We start from the raw sequence: 21,465 nt of genomic DNA on the forward strand, positions 1-21,465 counted from the left end.
GACGGGGGCTGGTCCTCAGTTTGGCAGACTGAAAAATCTACACTCCATGTAGAGTGAGGAGGCTCAGGTGTCAGGGATGGGATACATCGTCATTGCACTGACTAAAACTAGCTGACAAAGCCCCCCGAGTCTGGATTCCTCTTGTCCCTTGAACGTGTAGCCCTGTGTCCACTCACAGGCAGAGAATGTCAAAGCTGGAAGGGGCCTCAGAACATAGAATGTCACAGCTAGAGGGTCCCTGTAAATACATGTCAGTGCTAGAAGTGGTCTTTAAGACATAGACCATCAGGGCTGGGAGAAAGCTTAGAACTTAGAATGTCAAACCTAGAATTTCAGAACAAAGAATGTCAGAGCTGGAAGGACCCCTAGAGAATGTCAGGGCTAGAAGTGCCTTTTTGAATATAAACTGCTAGGGTAGAAGGACCTTTAAAACACAGAATATGTCACAGCTGGAAGAACTTAGAATGTTACAACTGCAGAATCTAAGGCATATTTTTTTGACCAAATTTTTATCCTTGTCTCCTTTCTGAAGGTAGGGCCTACAAAGCAGACAATGTTTTAAGAGGGAAAAGGGAGGGAGAGAGAAGGAAGGCAGGAAGGAAGGAAGGAAGGAAGGAAGACAGGAAGGAAGGAAGGAAGGAAGGAAGGAAGGAAGGAAGGAAGGAAGGAAGGAAGGAAGGAAGGAAGGAAGGAAGGAAGGAAGGAAGGAAGGAAGGAAGGAAGGAAGGAAGGAAGGAAAGAAGGAAGGAAGGAAGTGCTTAGTCTAGCACCCAGGAATGTACACACCCACACTACACTGGCATGTGCTAGCAAGTGACAAATCAGAAACAACTGCCTGTCCCCTGGGCAAGCTTGAGCCACCATTGGCACATGTGAGATGCAGGAAGTGATGTAAAGAACTGCCTTTGGAGTTCTCGTCACTTCCTGTGGACAGGACTGGGCACCAGTTCAATCCTGGAACTCAAGCCTGGAGGAGCTCCCTCAGACAGCTTCCTTGAGATGGTCACATGGTGAGTGATAAGACTGACTCCCTTTTCCCTTGGCTCTCAGGGGAGGCCCCCTTGGCCAAGGCCTTAAACTCCTGCAAGAAGGAAGGAAGTGTAGGGGGGGAAGGGGTTATTTTATAAAAAAAGGTAGAGCTGAATTATTTAAGAATAGGGTTGCCAGGAATTTAATTTATTCCAAAGAGATTTATTTGCAATTTACTTACAAAATATAGAAAGAGTAAAGTAGGAAATCATAGAGAGGATAGGGTAAAATATCTAGCCTAAGCACTAAGTAATTTACTTTCGGCCCCTGGCTCAACCTAGGCAGGGAGAGTTAGTCCTTAGCCGGAGAGGCCTCAGCAAAGCCAAGGACCTGGGGAAGTTCCTCTCAAAAGGTATGTCTCTCCTGAGGCTAGTCTCTTCATAAAATCCAGGCTAAAAGACTATCTGCCCTTTGATCCAGCCATAGCACTGCTGGGTTTGTTGTACCCCAAAGAGATAATAAGGAAAAAGACATGTACAAGAATATTCATAGCTGCGCTCTTTGTGGTGGCAAAAATTGGAAAATGAGGGGATGCCCTTCAATTGGGGAATGGCTGAACAAATTGTGGTATTTGTTGGTGATGGAATACTATTATGCTCAAAGGAATAATAAAGTGGAGGAATTCCATGGGGACTGGAACAACCTCCGGGAATTGATGCAGAGTGAGAGGAGCAGAACCAGGAGAACATTGTACACAGAGACTGAGACACTGTGGTACAATCAAATGTAATGGACTTCTCCATTAATGGCAATGCAGTGATCCTGAACAACTTGGAGGAATCTATGAGAAAGACTACTATCCACGTTCAGAGGAAACACTGTAAAAACACCGAAGAAAAACAACTGCTTGAATACATGGGTGGAAGGGACATGGTTGGGAAGGTAGACTCTAAATGAACATCTTAGTGCAAACAACAACATGGAAATAGGTTCTGATCAAGGACACATGTAATACCCAATGAAATTGTGTGTCAGCTGTGGGAAGGGTGGGTGGAGGGGAGGAAGGGAAATAAAGTGAGTATTGTAACCAATAAAATAAAATAAAATCAAAGGAAAAAAATCCAGGAAAGGAGTCAGCCTTTTCACCTACTACATGTCCATCCAAAGGAAGAGATTTAAGAACAGTCTCACTAGGAATAGGGTCTCAGGCTGCTGAGAGTCTTCCCTAGTCTCAACTCCAAAGAATGAAGAACTGTCCCTCACAGGAAGTTGTAATTCTTTTTAAAGACACTTTCTTTTGTGTCACTTCCTATGGTTTCCTCCACTTTTTACATGGACCAATCACAGCTGAAGCTTTGCTTTAGGACTGCCATGGGGCAGTCAGTTTAATTCTGATTTATCACCCACTATTGCACACATGGGTCACAAACCTCCCCACTTAATGATTAAGTGGGATGTTTACACTTTTGGTGATTAGATCTAAAAATGGTCAGATCTTCCCACAAGTGTAAGTATCTTGGATTTTTGTATAAAAATACAAGAAGGAAGGAGAGAAGGAAGGAGGAAGAAGGAGAGAAGAAAAAAACAAAAAAAGGGAAAGAAAGAAGAATGGGGGTTAGAGAAATGAAGGGTTGCTACAGGTATTTGGAATCACCAAATGGGAAGTGTCCTTATATTCAAACATTAATCTTCTTCCCTTTTTCTGTCTTCCTTTCTCTACTCAGACCGGACATGGATTTATTCCTTCTCAGGGGTGTCTCTGTTCACAATGGGCTTCCTTGTAGCTGTGCTTTGTTACCTGAGCTACCGATATGTCAAGAAGCCTCCCAAGCAACCCAACTCACTGGTGAGAGGGACCTTGTGACCCTGGGAAATTATGTGATAGAATAGGGGTGGGTGTCTCTGAGGGAAGGGCCTACAACTTTCAGAAGGAAAGGGGAACCCAAAGACCCTCAGGTTTCCCTGGGACTCTGAGCTTAAAATACGGAATTTAAAAAACAGACACAATCTGTCTGTCCTCTCAAGTCATCTAGAATCCAAATCCACAAAAAGGTGCAAGTTCAGGGATTTAACAGTGTATTGAAGGCAGAGAGGTGGTCATGAATTATATTCGGGGATCAGAGAACATGGAAGCAGCTCAAAGAAAATAAGTTTTTGGTCTTTTCAGGCAATTCTCAGCCAGTGTGGTAGAAGAGTTCACTTGGCTTGGAGGCTAATGCTGTATCTGGGATCTAGTCCTGGCTTTGCCATTCATTAACCATAAGTCAATTACTTGATAAACATTCATTAAGATCCTGCTGTACACCAATTAGATGCTAAATGCTAGATGCTAGGGATACAGAAATAAAAAGGAACAACCCCCGTTCTCAAGAAGCTTACATTTTACTGGGAGAATGCAAATATACCCAAATAATCAATCAATGAGCATTTCTTAAGCATCAACTATATACTAACTAGGCTCTGAGAAACAAGGAGACAAATGAAGCTTATGTGCTAGTGAGTCAAAACAACATGTACCTAGATGTTATTCAGTTGTTTCAGGCATGTCCAACTCTTTGTGACTCCATTTGGAGTTTTTTGGGCAGAGAAACTGGATTGGTTTGCATTTCCTTCTCCAATATACATACATAGGCTATCTGAAATCTTAGAAGAAAGGTGCTAACCATTAGGGGGTCAAGAAAGGCTTCACGTAAAAGGTGGTACTTGAGCTGAACCTTGAAGGAAGCAAGGAATTCTAAGAGGTAGAAGTAATGAGGGAGTGCATCACATTCATTGGTGACTGTGAATGAAGCTCAAAACACTGGGATGTGAAATATCATGGACGAACAGGTAGCCCAGTGGAAGTTGTGTTGGACTTGAAGTCCAAGACCTGAATTCAAATCTGGCCTCAGACACTTTCTAGCTGGATGACCCTGGGCAAATCACTGAACTTCTATTTGTCTCAGTTTCCTCATCTACAAAATGGGGATAATAATTGTTCCTACCTCTCATAGTTGTGAGGATCAAATGAAAAAATACTTGTAAAGTATTTCAAAAATCTTAAAATACTATAAAAATGTTGTCTATCCAGCTATTATTATTGTAATTATTAACAGCTAGCAGGCTAGTTTGCCTGGAATGGAGAATAAGCAAAAGCAATTTATGTGAAATGATTAAAAAAGTAAATGGGAGCCAGATTATGAGAGGCTTTAAGTCCTAGGTTGAAGAGTTTACATTTTCTCTGAGAAGTTATGAGAAGCTAGTGTAGATTTTTGAGTAGGGGGCTAAAATGCCAAGATAGTTTTAGGAGAATCAGTTTGGCAGGTTGTGAAGGATTTGTTAGAGAAAGAAAAGAAGCACCAAAAGAAAGGAGATCCATTAGGAGACTAATGAAGTCAGGCAGATGAAAGGTAATGAGGATCGCTAAACTAGGAGGGTAGAAAATGTCACACTGGGAAAATTAGTTCCCTTCTCTTAACCTCTAAAAAACGGGAATAAAAATGTTGACAATGGCCATTGTTAATCAACAGAGTAGCTGGTCTGCCTTTCAAGAGTGCTTTGAGATCTACAAAACATTTGCAGTCATTGTCTCAGAAGCAGCCTGATCCCCTACCAGGGATGAGGTAGAGATTTTTCTTGCCTCATCCTATTCCAATGTGAGGTTTTTTGAGGACAGTTTCTTTCTCATTGGTATCCCCAATGCTTGTCAGAGTGCTTGGAACCCAGCTAAAGTGCTTAATAATTGCTCATTTATTGTCCTTTTCATTATTCCAGTATGGGTGGGTCTTGAGAACTCTGAAGTTCTGAGATTCCAGCAATAGCTACAGGGAATATTGAATTAAATTATGTTTATACAATGGGTTATGATAGTTAAAATATGAGAGGAATGTTAGCATTTCCCATCATTGCCATCATCTTGGGGAGGAAGGGAAGGTGAACAAGAAGGGAGGAAGACAGATCCTGAATAGCTGACACCTCTTAAAAATCTCCCAACCTCAGGACAGCCCCCTCCACCCTGTTTGTCCCAGCACGTCTCAAGGAGCTATGGATGAGCCCAAGAGCAGGTCAACAGTGGTGTCCTGGATCAGAGTCAGAGTGGTGAAGTGGATAAAACACTGGACTTGGAGTCAGGAAGACATGGGTTCAAATCCCATCTCTCCCACTCATTAACTGTGTAAGCCTAGGCAAGTCCCTTCATTTCTCTGGGCCTTAGGTTCCTCCTCTGTCATATGAGGGAGGTTGGCCTCCCTAATTTCGAAGGTCCCTTCTATCTCTTCCCGAGATTCACCCCTAGAGAACCCCATAGTCTCCATCATATCCTCCTATGTGGCCCATCCCACTTAACTTTGCCCCAATGTCCTTGTTTCCCCACAGGATGTCCAGAGAGTACTGACTTTTCAGCCACTGAGATTCATCCAGGAGCATATTTTGGTCCCAGCCATTGACTTCAGCAGTTCTGGGGGCCTGGTTCCCCCTATCCAATACTCCCAGGTGAAGGTGCCTGGGCCCAGGGAGGCCCTGGGAGCTCCATTGCCTTCTGGCCTGCCTGAAATCACCTACCTTGGACAGAGCGAGATACCCATCCCTATCCTCTTGGCTCACCAGGCACTTCCCCCACCATCCTATGCCCCTCAGACAATCCTAGATGTGGGACCCCCTTCTTATGCCCCACAAGTGGTTCCTGAGACAAAGCCCCCAACCTATGCCCCTCAGACCCTCTCTGATCCATGGCCCCCATCTTATGGGGCCTGCATGGAGGGCTCAGGGGAAGAAATATCCCCACACCAGGACTTGAATGGGACCAAAGGCCAACCTCAGCCCAACCAGACCCGAACTGGACCAAATTCCCAGACAGAAGAACTCCAGCAGAACTCCAGAAGAGAAGAGTTCTTCCATCAGCCCCCAGGACTCCGGAAAGAACAGCTGCCCAGCCGAGTCCTGCCCCTGGTTCACCCAACTGGGCCACTGGAATCAGTAGCTCCAGGATACTTGAGCAACCAAATCTCTTTACTTTCCTCTGTCCAGGTGGAAGACCAGCCCTTTTCCCTCCCCTCCACCCCTTCCCTCCTATTTCAACCCAGGGAGGAGATGGGGGAAGCCTGGAGCCTCCTAGATTCTGTAGTGTGTCCCAAGGATGAGCTTTCTCCTCCAGGACCTGAAAGGAGCTGCCTAGCACAGGCTTCTCCAGAGTTTGATAGGCTCTTCAGAGACTTGGACCTCACAGTACAGTGGGAGCCTTGAAGAAACGTGTGGGAACCAGCATCCTCCACATGCTCTGGCAGGCATTGCCACACCCCCAATCTGTAATACAGCCTGGGGCAGAACCTCATGCTAGTCACCCTGGGAAGTTGACTGAGAGGTTCTAGGGAGCAGAGCCCTTCCCCTCAAGGAGCACCCATTTATATTTGGGTAAACACAGTCTCTGTTCTCAGGGATCCTACAGTCAGAGAAAGGAAGTACAATCCCTCTTCTCCCAGAAATCTCAGCCTTGAGAAGGAAGGGGCAATACTCTGCTTTGGGAGAGCCCTCAGTCTGAGGCAGGGGAAACACAATCCTTGCGTTCATGGGATCTTCAGTCTGAGAGGGAAGACAGCATCCCTTCTGAAAAGGAAGATAGTCTCTGCCTTCAGGGAGTCCCTAGTCTGAAGAGGGAGACACAAACCTGGCCTTCAGGCCATCCTCAGGCAGAGGAGAAAGGTACAGCTCTTGTCCTCAGAGAACTCTCAGTCTGCCCTAAGGAAGGCCTCCAGAGTGAAGAAAAGAGACAGCATCTCTCAGGGAGTCCCTAGTCTGAAGGAAGGAGACAGGTCCTCCTAGGGATCTCACATTCTGAGGAGGGATCAAGGAACCCTCAGGCTGAAGAGAGAGACAAATCTTAGGTCCCCAGGAAGCTCTCAGAGGAGAAACAGCTTTTGTCCTCAAGAAGATCCTTGGTCTGAAAGAGGGAATCAGGCCCTTCCAGGGAAGCCCTCTTCTGTGGAGATAGATACATCCCTTCTTTCAGAGTGCCTTTATACTTAAGGGGACATTCCCTGTTCTTGGGGAGCTCCACTCCTTTGTGGGGAGAAGAGCCTGGGGAAAGAGGGTGCTTAGGGAAGAAGTTCATAGGGCCCTGTCTTATGGGGAAGGTGGACCCCACTGTTAAGTCTGAGCCCTATTTTCCCTTTTCAATGGCCTTAGCAGGAGCCTCCCCATTTCTAGAAGGATTTAGCTTCTGCTACCATGGGCCTCTTTAATCTACAACCTCTTCCAATCTACTGGCTGCCTGCAAACAAGCCCAAGTCATCTTCATTGATTCTCAATCATTGGCAAACTGGTTTCCTACCTCCTCACTTAATTAAGGCTGTTCTCTCCAAAGTTACCAAAATTCTCTTATTTGCTGAAGCCCTGGCCTTTTTTCACTCTTAATTTCTCTATTGGTTGAGACACTATTGACCATTCTCTCTACTAGATATTCTCTCCTCCCTCCCAAGCCAAAAATTACCTTGGATTTACTTTATTTATATTTTGCATCATTTTATATATGTGTATGTGTTCTCTCCCTACCCCATGTCAACTCTTGGAGGGTAAAGTCTGTTACATTCTTTATTCCACATGCCTAACACTGTGTCTGGCACATAGTAGGCACTTCAATACTTGTAAGTCAGTGATTTCATCAACTTCCATCTTTCTACAGATGACTCCCAAATTCAGCCCTATTTTCTCTTCTGAACTCTGGGGTTCTCAACCCCAGCTGTCTCCTGGAAATCTCCACCAAGGTAGCCATTCCATAGGTGCCTCACAATAGAAATGTTCCAAACAGAACTCATTGTATTTCCAAATTTCATTACCTCCTCAAAATTTCCAAATTTTGTCCAGGGTACCATGCCTCTAGGCCACCTAGGTGATGCTATGGATAGAGTGCCAAGTCTGGAGTCCGGAAGACCTGAGTTCAGATTTGACCTCAGACATTAGCTGGATGACCCTCAGCAAGTCACTTGACCCTGTTTGTCTCAGTTTCCTTATCTGTAAAATAAGCTGGAGAAGAAAATGGCAAACCACTTCAGTATCCCTGCCAAGAATATACCAAAAGGGATTGTGAAGAATTGGACCCAACTGAAAATGACTAAATCACAGTAATCATCTTTCTACTCATTCCAGTTGACAACCTTGAAGGCATCACTGACTCTTCTCTCCCTCTCTCCCATTTCCAACTCCTATATGAGGCAAGTCACCCAACCTCTTCCTCTATAAAATGAGGCAGTTAGGCTAGATGACTTGTCAAGTTCCTTCCAGCTCTGAATCTATGATCCGATGAGTCCCTCCAGTATATAATGATATCCTCCTCTTGAAATGAATTGATATCCCTTTCTATATACTTTGCATTTATTTATTCTAATATATGTTTTATTTGTACCCTACGTCTAGTAGCATGTAAGCTCCTTGAGGGCAGAAGGTTTCTTTTCCTTTTTTTTTGTCTTTGTATCTCTGGTATCTGACATAATGCCAGATATATAGTAGGTGCCTAATAAATAACTGCAAAAGAATTAGATTCTTTTAGACGAATGCTTTGTCTTTCTTACAAAGTAAACCCCACCCCGGAGAAGAGTAGATGAAACTTCATTAGCCATTTTCTGCTCATTTTTCAGCACCCTTCTTGGTGCTGATAGGTTGCACTTGATTGGAGGGGGAAGGGGTGGAGGGGAGGATATAGAAATATGAGGGTGGAGGTGTCAAAGGTAACTTCCATAGTCCCATTTTCATGTAAGTCTCCTCTCCCTTGGGGCTAAAGGTCAGTCAACAGATTTCTCACCTGTACTCAGAGCTCCCTTCCCTTGAAATGATTATGATATGTTGTTCATCCTTCGTGCTTGATGACATCATGAGGATAGGGTCAGGGTACGATGCATTGGACTGTGGTCCCAGAAGGCTCTACTACAAGTCTGCCACAACAGCCTGTATAAACACTTGGGATGGAGATGTTTCTAGACTTTTCCATCTGCTATTTCTTTGTGCTACCTGTGCCAGAGCCTTCCATGTCTTATAACTAATACCTGGTTTTTTAGCGAAACCTTGAAAGTGTCCTTGTACCATTTCTGGCCTTTGTGAGTGCTTGCCTTTTAAAAAAATCTCTATAGAATAGTCTTTTAGATCAACATGCATTTGGCATTCAAACAGCATGGCCAGCCCATGGGAGTTGTGCTCTCTGCAATAGAGTTGGAATGCTTTCACTGAGGAATTATCCCCCTCCCTGGCCTGAGTCCAGACAGGGACAACCATGTGAGAGAAATCCTCCCACTACAGTTGCTAAATCTTCTCGGACCCAGAGTTATGAAATCTCCACCTCTACTCAATAAACACCAGGGTTCCCATGACTAAAAAACAAACAAACAAATAAAAACCCTTACCTTCCATTTTAGAATTAATATTGGTTCCAAGGCAGAAGAGTTCTAAGTGGGAGGAGCCAAGATGGTGGCTTAATAGCAGCAAAAGCTGAAATTGCTTTGACAATCCTTCCAAATCAATCTTTAAAATGCTCCTCAAGATGTCAGGAGTCAAAAACCAACAGCAAGAGAGAGTGAGGGGGCTCTCCTGCTCAATACAACTTGAAAGGTAGGCAAAGAGAGTCAATTTTCCTGGGATATGGGGGAACCAGAAGCAAGACTGCACTCAGAGGATGGCTAGCTGATCCTTCCCCTCCCCACAACCCCACCACACCAGGTTCCAAGCCTGGATATGGCCCAATTTCAGGATCCTGGGACCCTGCTTACACCAATAATAGAGCATCCCACACCCAAGACTCATCCCCTAAAGTCCCCAGCCCTGGCACCAGCTCACAGTAAGGTCTGGAAATTGGAAGTTTATAGCTTGGCCCTTTCAAGCCTGTGCTGTGATGAAGCTCTTAGCCCCAAGGCAAAATAGCTCAGAGTGCTGGGTACTGCAAGCTATGAGTAGAGGAGACAGAATCAGCAGCTTTCAGAACTCTCAGTCCACAGGCAAAAAAAAAAAAGGCTGGGAAAACAGAAAAAGAAACAACCCTAGAAAATTTCTGTGGTAACAAAAAGCAGTAGGGGACAGGAAATTTAAGCAACCATATTCAAAACTTCAAAGAAAAACGGGAATTGGTTTCAGGCACTGGAAGAACTAAAAAAGGAATTCAAAAACCAAATAAGGCAGGTCAAAGAAAAATGGGGAAAAGAAATGAAAGTAATGCAAAAAGAAAGTAACAAGTTAAAAAGCAAAATTGGTCAACTGGAGAAAGAGGCACAAAAATCCAGTAAAAAGAGTTTCTGAAAAAAACAGAATTGGCCAACTGGAAAAAGAGCCAAGTCAGAAGGGCTAAGCAATTGAAGTTATATGTGACTTGCCCAGGTGACATGGCTAGGAAGTATCCAAGATCAAATTTGAACTCAGGAACTCCCCAAATCTAGGCCTGGGATCTCAAACCACTGAACCACCTACCTGCCCCATTTCTATCACTTCTAAGATCCAATACCAACTCCTCTAACCAGTATTTAAAGTTCTTCACAACCTGGCCTCTTCTTACCTTTCTAGTATTCTTAGATATTACATCTCTCCATACTCTCTGCTATCTGACCACACTGACAATTCATTGATACAATGTACTCATCTCCCATCTCTATGGTTGTCTTCCATGCCTAGAATGCTCTTCCTTTTTCTACTTTCCTTCAAGACTCATCTCCTCAAGTGCCACTTCCTGTAGGAAGCCCTTCCCAACACCTCCAGCTGTTATGGGGCAACTAGGTTGCTCAGTGGATAGAAAACTCATCTTCCTGAGTTCAAATCTAAACATTTATTAGTTGTACAACACTGGGTACAACACTTAACCCAGTTTGCCTCAGTTCATTCATCTGTAAAATGAGCTGGAGAAGGAATTGGTAAATCAGTCCAATATCTGGCAAAGAAATCCCAAATGAAGTCACAAAGAGTTGGACACAATTGAAAACAATTGAACAACAGCTGGTAGTATCCTCTCAAAACTAGTTTGTTCTGGTGTGTGTATGTGTGTGTGTGTGTGTGTGTGTGTGTGTATGTGTCTGTGTGTCTGTGTATTTTAGCTTCCCTATTAGAGTGTAATAGGTTGAGGCATTTGCAGTTTTGTCTTCATATCCTCAGCAATTAGCTCAATACTAGGCACATAATACAGTTGATTGATCCCCTACCTCTCCACTGGCTGTAGTCATTTATACCTCGTCAAATTGTTCCCCAATCAGCTTTCCTCCCTACCCTCCTTTCCCTCCATAGAGGAAAAAAAAAAGAACAAACTCTTGCTAAGGTGAAAAGAAGGTATAAGAAAGAAAGAAAGAAAGAAAGAAAGAAAGAAAGAAAGAAAGAAAGAAAGAAAGAAAGAAAGGAAGGAAGGAAGGAAGGAAGGAAGGAAGGAAGGAAGGAAGGAAGGAAGGAAGGAAGGAAGGAAGGAAGGAAGGAAGGAAGGAAGGAAGGAAGAAAGAAAGAAAGAAAGAAAGAAAGAAAGAAAGAAAGAAAGAAAGAAAGAAAGAAAGAAAGAAAGAAAGAAAGAAAGAAAGAAAGAAAGAAAGAAAGAAAGAAAGAAAGAAAGAAAGAAAGGAAGGAAGAAAGAAAGGAAGGAAGGAAGGAAGAAAGGAAGAAAGAAAGGAAGAAAGAAAGAAAGAAAGAAAGAAAGAAAGAAAGAAAGAAAGAAAGAAAGAAAGAAAGAAAGAAAGAAAGAAAGAAAGAGAAAGAAAGATTCCCCTAACCATGACAGCATTTGATCCTCTGCAACTCTAGTGAATTCAGTAGGACCAGAGGTTTTCTCCACAAAGGAAATTTAGGTTAAATGCCTTGGGCAAGGGCAAGGTTAATAGCAGCTAGGCCATATAGTGGATAGACTGTGGGACTTGGAGTCTAGAAAACCAGAGTTTCTAAGCCTCCTTTAGGCACTTAGTAGTTATATGACCCATGACAGATCATTTAATCTCTCTCATTCTCAATTTCCTCATGGGGAAAATGGGAATAATAACAGCACCTATTTCACAGGGTCATTGTGAAGATCAAATGAGATGATACCTGCAAAAACCTTTGCAGTCTTAAAGCACTATATACATGTAAATAGCTATTAAGATTAATACTAGAACTGAGGACTAGAATCATAGAATAAAATATTTTAATGATGGAAGGGACCTTTGACAGGAGGAGCCAGGAGTACTTTTATGGCCTGGGATCTGGAGGTAGGGTTGGGGAGGCTTGGAAAATTCCAATTCGAGTCTACCCCCTTCATTTGACAGAAGGAGAAGCTGGGTTTAGAGAGGAAGCACAATTTCAGGCTTTCTGTTCACCATCTTCCTGAGGCTCCTCTCCATGAGGCATGAGGATTACAAAGAGGGTGAGTCATTATGGAATTAAATATGAAACGCTTCTGCTCACCTCTTCCTCCTCAAAGACCCTCTCTAAGCCCTTTCTAAATGTTGTTGAAAAAGAAGATCAGATTCTGGGACCTGGGTCCAGGCCAGTTTCCTCTCCCAAGGGGTACAAGATAAGCTTCTCCCTAGCAAGATAAGCTTCCTTCCTCTCCCTCCCTCTGCTGCTGATGCAGCTGCACCTGTTGGCATCCTTATCAGCTTCTCATTAATATTTAACCATTATTTGGGTCATTTGGGACCATCTTTTCCACAGCCAAGTGACAAATGGAAAAATTTCCCATGTATCCAGCCCTTTTCTTTAAGGCAAGACTGTCCAATGATTCCCTAAAACCTCTGAAAGCGAGCCAAGTCTACTACTTAACAATGTTGTTATAAGAGATAGGTAGGACCTATTTGACTTCTGAGGGCTCTTCCGATTCTGTGCTTTGGAAATTTTGAATTATAGGGTATTAGAACTTTAGTACATGGGTTATTAGACCAAGAAAGGACCTTAGAACTGGAAGGCACCTTAGAACAAACAATGTCAGAGTTGGGAAGAGTCTTAGAACATAGAATGTCAGTATTGGAAGGGTCCTTAGAACACAGAATGTTGGGGCTGGAAAGAACTTTAGAGCACTACATAAAATTATGAAAAGAGAAATGAGCAGAACCAAGAAAACATTATATACAGCTACAGATTAATGCTTGAAGAACATCTTGGGAATGTCCACCTCCAGAGATAGACCTGATAAATAGAAACATAAAAGACATAGTTTATATATACGTATGTTCTTTTGTCAAGCGATGCCTTCTCTAGTGCAGGGAGGAAAAGAGGGAAGGAGTAACCTGGGAATTTTAATGTAATCAATAAACAAATTAAGTTTTTTAGTAACCATAGAATGTCAGAATTGAAAGGGTCTTTAGTACATAGAATGTCAGAGTTGGAAGGGTCATTGGAACACAGAATGTCAGAAGTGGAAAGAACCTTTAAAAAGAGGTTAGAGCTGGAAGGGTCTTCAGGACATAAACCATTAGAACTAGAAGGAATCTTAGAACTGTTACGATTAAAATTTTCTGGAGACCATATCTTAATCTATAGTTATTTATTAAATAATAAAAAGTTGGCCAGAGAAAGAAAAGGTACCAGGCATGTGTGACTGGCAGCTCCCTTGGCCACAATCCCTCTTCCCTGCCTTGGAACCTGATGGTCAACCTACTCAGGCCAGGATTCCAAGGGGGAAAGGTCCTACTTCCTTTGTGCTCTTCAGTATAGTCCCTTTCCCAAGCCTTTTTGTTGGGAGGACTTCAACATCACTCCAGATAAAAGGTGGGTCTTCCTGATGCCTGGAGTCACTTCACAATGTTTAGAATGGCCCCATGGCATGCATGTCCACTTCTCTGCCTGGCTTTGCCTAGCTTTCTTAGTTGCTTCACTAACCAAGAGGCTTGTTTACAGATAAACAAATTCAGCAAGGAGTGAAGAAGCACCTCTTGTAGCTTCAGTCTTAAGATTAAACTTCTTCCCCTTTAAAATCCAAAGGTTTTCTTGGTGGGCCAAAAAAGGGGCACAGATTAATTAATTAATTAATTAAATTTCCACAGAACATAGGATGTCAAGAGCTGGAAAGGCCTTAGAACAAAGAATATTAGAACTAGAAAAGACCCCAGAAACTGGGATTCCAGATCTCGGAGGGGCCTTAAAACTTAGAATATTAAAATTGGAAGTTTGGCAATGGTGAGGGAACCTTAGGTGAAAGTCACTTGCTAAATTAAATCCCCAAATGGGGAAAGTATTCGACTTAAGATCAGATTCCAAGTTCTCTACCATAATAGATGAAGGAGGTTTGCCCTCTCTATATTCATGAATGAATCTTCACCTTTAGAGCCTAAATGTTCCAAGGTGAGGGGAAGGAGAACTCAAATGAATACCTCCACCTCCACCTCCACAAGTGTGTGCAAACCTAAGAATTTCCAGATGATGGATAGATATAGATATATATATCTATATATATACGACTCTAAAGTTTTGCAATCCATGACTTCATGAGGGTGGAGTTAAGTGCCATATAGGAAGGAAGAAATGTGACCAAGTAACGTGACCTTGGTTCAACTGCGTAAGACTGGGCCTGGTTTGTGTATGTCTCCCCAGGTGGTGGTGGTGGCGGGGAGGCACCGTAAAGCCAGGACCATAAAGGAAGTATGACTAGCTTGATGTGAGGGTTGGAGCTCTGAGATGAAACTAGGAAGTGGAGACTCTAAGGAATTCCCACCTCAGACACTATCTGGGTGACTGAAGGCAAGACATTTAACCTCATTAAGCCTCAGTTTATTTATTTGTAAAGTGAGGGGATTGGGCTTGATTGCCCCATGGATCCTTTTTAGCTCTATATCTATGATAATCAGCCCAGCACTAGGAAAGATATTATCTACCAAAGCATGGGATTAGTTTCTAATCCTAAGCAGAATTCTGATTAACTCCCCATGCCCACCCACTCCTGCTCAACTGACCCTAGGAACAGAGTCAAAGCCACAGAAATTACTTTGCCCCTTTTCCTAAGGTCTCTCTCATTCTGTAGGAACTACAGAGGACAAAGGAGGAAGGGGAGATGGCTCAGCTTCTGTAACCTATAGAGCTATTTCTGACCCCTGTAGTCCTTAATCAGTACACATGATAGTTGTCCCAGTCCCAGCTGGGCAGAAGTTTCCCAGAACAACCATAAGATTCATAGATAGAAATCCAGAAGGGACTCCATAGGCCATCTACTACTCCTTTCCTCATCCAACATAGAGGAAACTGACAGTTAAAGAGGGGGAAGGACTTGTCCATGGTCATACTACATGCACGTCTGCCCAGACAGACCTGGGATTCAAACTCTGAGTCTAAGTCCAACATTTTTCCCAGGATAGTGAGGAAAAAGAGCTTTGCCCCCTAAAAAGTTGGATTGGGTGATCCCCCTCCAAATCAGTATGAAGTATGTCTGGGAGAGCCTGAGAAAGGAACCAATTTAGGGCAAAGTGAGAGGCATCAGTGTCTTAGGAGAACCTACCCTGGCCAGTATGTTCTGTGTTTGGGTGTTTGGGTGGAGGAGAAAGGAAAGGAATCTCCACAACTCACCCCATTCCTACAAGAAGAACATCTCTCAAGAGGATCAGAGTCCATTATATTTCTAACCTATTCTTTTTGTTCGAAGGTTCCGTATAGCTCTGTCATTCTAAGTTCTAAGCCAGAGGTACCAAACACCCAGTCCACCCACCTTAAACAGATCAAAATGTAACTGGGAAATATTTAACAAAATAAAAATACAATTTGTTGTGGTTGTTTAGTTGTTTCAGTCACATCCAACTCATCATGACCCTATTTAGGGTTTTCTTAGCAAAGATACCAGACTGGTCTGTCATTTCTTCTCCAGATCATTCTACAGATAAGCAACTGAGGCAAACAGGATTAAATGACTTGCCCAGGGTCACACAGCCAGTAAGTGTCTGAGACTTGATTTGAACTCAGGAGAATGAGTCTTCCTGACTCATACAATAAAACATAGATAATATTAATATGTGGTTTTCTAAGCCAATATGCAGGAGGCTAAAGGAATATATATGTATCCACTTAATTTATATATCCTAATTTATATATGTATATATCTTTTTAATAGCATTCATCCTTTTTGGGAGGGGGAAGGAATGGAAAGATATGAGCAAGATGATAGTATAATTAAACACATTGGGAAGTGGTTGAATGGCCAGACTGAAACTATACATATAGCCACTAAACACTGGCCTCTGACACAAGAGACAGACAGACAGACATTTAATGGTGTCTCTATTGAATTTGACAGTACTATTTGAAGATCCCTTCATCTCTGACATTCTATGTTCTATCTTTCTGTGTTCTTCAGAATCTTCCAGCTCTGAAAAAAAAAGCCCCTTCTAGTCCTACCATCTGAGACTGATTTTAGCTGCCATTACTGCTGGGGGCTCAGACATAAAAAAAAACTTGGAGAGCCCAAGATCCAGAGTAACAGTCAAGGAGAATTATTCCGTGCCCCCATCCTGCCCTCTCCTTCTGCAGCATTCAGAGAGTAGTCTGGAAGAGCAGTAGCCAGTGGCCTCATGTCACTGCCTGACCCTCCTCTTTCCCTCCCCTGAAACATTAAGCCTTAACAGCAGCCACTGGAGGTACAAGCCGTCCCCTGCTTACAAAGGGCTTGTCTTTCAAAAGCTCTTTTGTCAGCCCTTTGGAACTCATAGAAACAATGTAATATATGCTCCTTCGGTTTCCAGGCTAGCCCCAAAGACCAATTTAACCATTGGAACCCTGTACATTTCCAGTAAGAAATACAAACAAAAACAGGAGCAATCCTTATAACGAAGGGGAAGGTTCAAAGCTGGCATTAAATTGGAAATGGGTTTTTAGTAAAGCACATGGACTAGAATTATGTTTCTAGGGCTAGAAAGGATTTAAAAAAAAAAATAAAAACCCTGACCTTCCATCTTGGAGTCAATACAATACTGTGTATTGGCTCCAAGGCAGAAGAGTAGTAAGGGCTAGGCAATGGGAGTCAAGTGACTTACTCAGGGTCACACAGCTGGGAAGTGTCTGAGGCCAAATTTGAACCCAGGACCTCCCATCTCTAGACTTGGCTCTCCATTCACTGAGCTACCCAGCTGCCCTCTAGAAAGGATCTTAAAAACCCCTAGTCCAAGGGTTCTTTCCTTGTTTGTGTCATGGATCCCTTAGGCAATCTTTTAAAGCCTCTTCACCTTTTTTCAGAATTATATTTAAAAAAATAAAATCTATAGGACTTCTTTCTTTTCTTTCCTTTTTTTAAAACAACCCTTACCTTCAGTCTTAGAATCAATACTAAGTACCAGTTCCAAGGCAGAATAACAGTAAAGACTAGGCAATTGGGGTTAAGTGACTTGCCCAGGGTCACACAGCTAGGAAGTGACAGAAGGCAAATTTGAATCCAATTCCTCCCAACTCCAGGTCTGGCATTCTATTCACTGAGCCACCTAGTTGTCTCAATCCGTATGCTTTCAAGGAAAACAAATACAAACAAACAAATGTAGATGAAATATAGTTATCAGAATATGTGTTAAAAACAAGTTCAAAGGGGACAGCTAGGTGCTCGGTGTCCTTAGTTTCTAAAACTATTGTTTTTTTCTGTTCGAGTTTTCAAAAACTAATTTTTAGGGATCATATAAGCTCCAACCCATATCTTCAAGGGATTCACTCCAGGGGAGAGGGAGCGCCTGGCATAAACGTGTCTCATGTTTGGTGTCAGGAATGGTGAGGAGAGAGAGGGAGACAACAGAGCAGTGAGGAGAAAGATGGAAAGCCAGATACCATTCTGGTTTTGACTGACACCAGATTTGAAGGCAGAGAATCTGGACTTTAATCCCAGCCAATTCCAGCCATGTACGATCTGTCCCGTACAACAGTAGGTAAGTCACGTAAGTTTACTGAGTCTTCCTTGGCTGCAAATGAACGAGCTGCACTTGATGATCCCCACACTCTGCTGCTGGAACTCACCAGGACTTAAAAAGGCTCATTTGGGAAGCTCAGAGAATATTATAAATGGACACTTCTGTAGTACAGCAAGGTTTGCAAAGCATTCGCTAAAGACTTTCATGCTATTTGAGGGGGGAAGGAACGGGGAGAGGCAAGCAAGATGACAGTATTATGAATTGGAAATTGGTTGAATGGCCAAACTCAAAGAATAGTCATTAATGGTTCAATGTCACCTGGGAAGCAAGACTTACTTAGTCTCAGAGAAGTGAAAATGAATGCAACTCTGAGATTAGATCATGCCTGTCAGACTGGCAAAGGTGAAAAAATGAAAAATAACCAACGTTGGGAGGACTGGAGGAAAACAGATGTTGATTAACTGTTGGTAGAGCGAGGAACTGATCCAACCACACTGGAAAATAATTTGGAACTGTGCCTCCAGAGTTACTAAATTGCTCATACCAGGGGCAGCTACCTGGCTCAGTGAATTGAGATTCAGACCTAGAGACAGGAGGTCCTGGGTTCAAATCTGACAAGTCATTTAACCCTGCATTGCCTAACTCTTAGCACTCTTCTGCAATTCATAGAATTGATTCTAAGATGGAAGGTTGAGAGCTTAATATAAATAAATAAATTGTGCATACTCTTTGCCATCATAAATAATATCACTACTAGACCCATATCTCAAAAAGATTTTTTAAAAGAGGAAAAGGTCCCACATGCATAAAAATAATTAAAGCAGCTTTTTCATGTGTGGTGGAAACTAAGGGAGAGCCCATCAGTTTTTCAATGACTGAACAAAATATATGAATGTAATGGAGTCTTTCACCATGATTGCCTAGCCCGCACTGCTCTTCTCTCTTAGAATTGATGTCAGAAGGTAAGGGAGAAAGGAAGGAAGAAAGAAAGGGAGAAGGAAAGAAAGAAAGAAAGAAAGGGAGAAGGAAAGAAAGAAAGAAAAAAGAAAGAAAAAAGAAAGAAAGAAGAGAAAGGAAAGAAAGAAAGAAAGAAAGAAAGAAGAAAGAAAAGAAAAAGAAAGAAAGAAAGAAAGAAAGAAAGAAAGAAAGAAAGAAAGAAAGAAAGAAAGAAAGAAAGAAAGAAAGAAAGAAAGAAAGAAAAAGAAAAGAAAGAAAGAAGAAAGAAAGAGAGAAGAAAGAGAGAGAGAGAGGAGAAAGAAGAAGAGAGAAGAAAGAAAGAAAGAAAGAAAGAAAGAAAGAAAAGAAAGAAGAAAGAAAGAGAAGAAAGAAAGAAAGAAAGAGAGAGAGAGAGAGAGAGAAAGAGAGAGAAAGAAAGAAAGAAAGAAAGAAAGAAAGAAAGAAAGAAGAAAGAAAGAAAGAAAGAAAGAAAGAAAGAAAGAAAGAAAGAAAGAAAGAAAGAAAGAAAGAAAGAAAGAAAGAAAGAAAGAAAGAAAGAAAGAAAGAAAGAAAGAAGAAAGAAAGAAAGAAGAAAGAAAGAAGGAGGGGGGAGGGAGGGAGGGGAAGGAGGGAGGAAGGAACTCTGTAGGGTAGTTTCAGAGAAAACTGACAAGATTTATATGAACTGATACAGAACGAAATGAATGGAACCAACAGAACAATTGCAATTGTAATTGTAAAAGTAAATAACTATGAAAGGCTTAGGATTCTGATCAATGCAATGGCCACATATAATTCCAGATGATAATGATTTAACGTTCTCATTTTCTGAAAGAAAGATGGTTATTCAAAGGGTAGAAAGAGATTTTTTTTTAGATATAACAAATTTGAGGGGCAACTAGATAAAAACAGAGGGTAGAATGTCAGGCCTGGAATCAAGAGGACCTGGGTGCAAATCTAGCTTCAGACACTTCCTAGCTGTGTGACCCTGGGCAAGTCACTTAACCCCCATTAATTAGCCCTTGACATTCTTCTGCCTTAGAACTGATACTAGAAATGATAACAGAAGGAGAATGTTTTTTTAATGACATAACAAATTTGGAAATTCATTTTGCTCAACTAAACATATTTGCTATCAGTTTATTTTTCTTTCTTTTTCAGGGCAAGGGCAAGAAAGAAAATAGAACAGGGAGAAAACATTTTTGTTCATTGAAAACAAATTAAATTAAACTCCCAAAATAAAAATTACTAAAATAAGGGGGTTGGACTAGATGGTCTCAGATGTCCCTCCCAGCTCTGTGTCCTATTAACATAGACCACTTGACTTGGAAGGATCTTGGAGATCCTCTAACCCAGCCTCCCTAGCTTTATAGATGAGAAAAGTGAGGCTTAGAGAATAAGCTCAGAGATAAGCCTGTAATGGAGACAGGACTCGAACCCTAGTCCTCTAGCTCCCAAGTCTGCACTCTATCCACTGCACCATGGTGGCCTTTTCCCTATCATGCTCTCTGTCCTACCCTGTGGGGTGGTAGCCAGGGCTAAGTTCAGACAGACATCTCCAGGGAGCCCCTGGGGGCTGCTCACACCTGTTCCTGGAGCTGGCTGGAATCCAACTGGAGCCAGAGCAGCTCCTTCATTCTCATCCCCTTAGGAACTCCCCCTTCCCACACCCCAGATGGTTCTCATCCATTGTCATAGCACGATCCAGGCTGAGGCTATATTTAAGACATCTCTAGTGTGCCCGGAACAAATTCTTCTGCTCCCAACTGTTGTACTGAACTGCGGACAAGAAGAGAAGACGCGGAGACCTCCCTCCCTCTCTTTCCTAAACCTCATCGATTCTGAGGCTTCCGTGAGTCAAACTTTGGGAGTTGGTTGGATATTGGGGCATCCTGAGAGAATAAGCTGTTCCACGAGACCTGAGCTTTCTATAGGGGAGAAGCCTCAGGAACAATTTCTATTCATTGGGACTAAGTCATTAGACCGTGTGAATGGTTGGTGTATGTAGGGGACCAGAGATGTGGGAACAGGGTCCGGACCCAACTGAAAACCATGCATCGTCCTCTCTGAGCCTAAGCCAGAGATACTGTGAGCATCCCTAGGCACCCACCGCCCACAGTGATCCCTGGAAAGCAGCATACTTCCAGACTTCACAATTAACTGGATGAGTAACCAGGAGCAAAGCATTTTTTTACCTCTCTTGAGCCTCAGTATCCCCATCTGTTCAAATGGATGCTAATACTTAAGCCTCTAACCTCACAGAACTATTGGGAAGAAAGGCATTTTGGGAACCTGAAAGTACTCCAAGATGTGAATTAGAGTAATAATAATAATAATAGTCTGAACAACATGGATGTGGCATCCAAAGGCTAATAATTAAAGGCTGTTCAGAGGAAAGAATAGGAATCCTCAGGTCTCTTTTATGCCAAACTTCTAGGAGCTATGTCATAGAGAGGCCGTCAAAGTCAAATGGAGAGATGGCATAGGGAAGAGAAGGTATTGGGGGGCAGGAAGTGGCAGGCTCTCCCCTCATCCTGAATGGAGGAGGGGGAAAGGAATAAACATTTATTAAGTACCTACCATGTGCCAGGCACTATGCTGAATACTTTACAAAAAAATGATCCCATTTGTTGTGTAAAGTTCCTGGAGTTGTGGATGGGATCTGGAAAGGGTGGATCTTTCTTCCAAGGTCTCAGAGAGAATTGCCTGAGGGGAACGTCCAGGGTTCCAGTCCCAGCTCGACAACCAACTCAAGGTATGACTTTGACCAAGTCATTTGGCTTGCCTGGTGTTTATT

General features: G+C 42.6%; 2 protein-coding genes across 4 annotated transcripts in view; both read left to right on the forward strand.

Moving 5' to 3' along the window:
- IL22RA1 (interleukin 22 receptor subunit alpha 1) overlaps nt 1-8,487 on the forward strand; it is a 28,081-nt gene extending 19,594 nt beyond the window's left edge. Inside the window, exons 6-7 of one of the 2 annotated variants that reach the window (XM_007491305.3) lie at nt 2,694-2,815; nt 5,323-8,487. In XM_007491305.3, the coding sequence (XP_007491367.2) occupies nt 2,694-2,815; nt 5,323-6,189 (989 nt within the window). In that variant the 3' untranslated portion in view covers nt 6,190-8,487. Of the gene's footprint in view, nt 1-2,693; nt 2,816-4,947; nt 5,290-5,322 lie in introns of those variants that run through there. The other variant, XM_056795568.1, reaches the window with a different exon arrangement.
- An 11,891-nt stretch (nt 8,488-20,378) lies between these two features.
- Nucleotides 20,379-21,465, forward strand: part of MYOM3 (myomesin 3) — an 87,386-nt gene continuing 86,299 nt past the window's right edge. Inside the window, exons 1-2 of one of the 2 annotated variants that reach the window (XM_016422088.2) lie at nt 20,379-20,520; nt 21,358-21,423. The gene's annotated coding sequence lies outside the window, so the exon portion shown is untranslated. The remainder of the gene's footprint in view (nt 20,521-21,357; nt 21,424-21,465) is intronic. The other variant, XM_056795569.1, reaches the window with a different exon arrangement.

This window comes from Monodelphis domestica, chromosome 4 (genome assembly GCF_027887165.1).
Source record: "Monodelphis domestica isolate mMonDom1 chromosome 4, mMonDom1.pri, whole genome shotgun sequence".
In the NCBI taxonomy this organism is placed as follows: Eukaryota; Metazoa; Chordata; class Mammalia; order Didelphimorphia; family Didelphidae; genus Monodelphis; species Monodelphis domestica.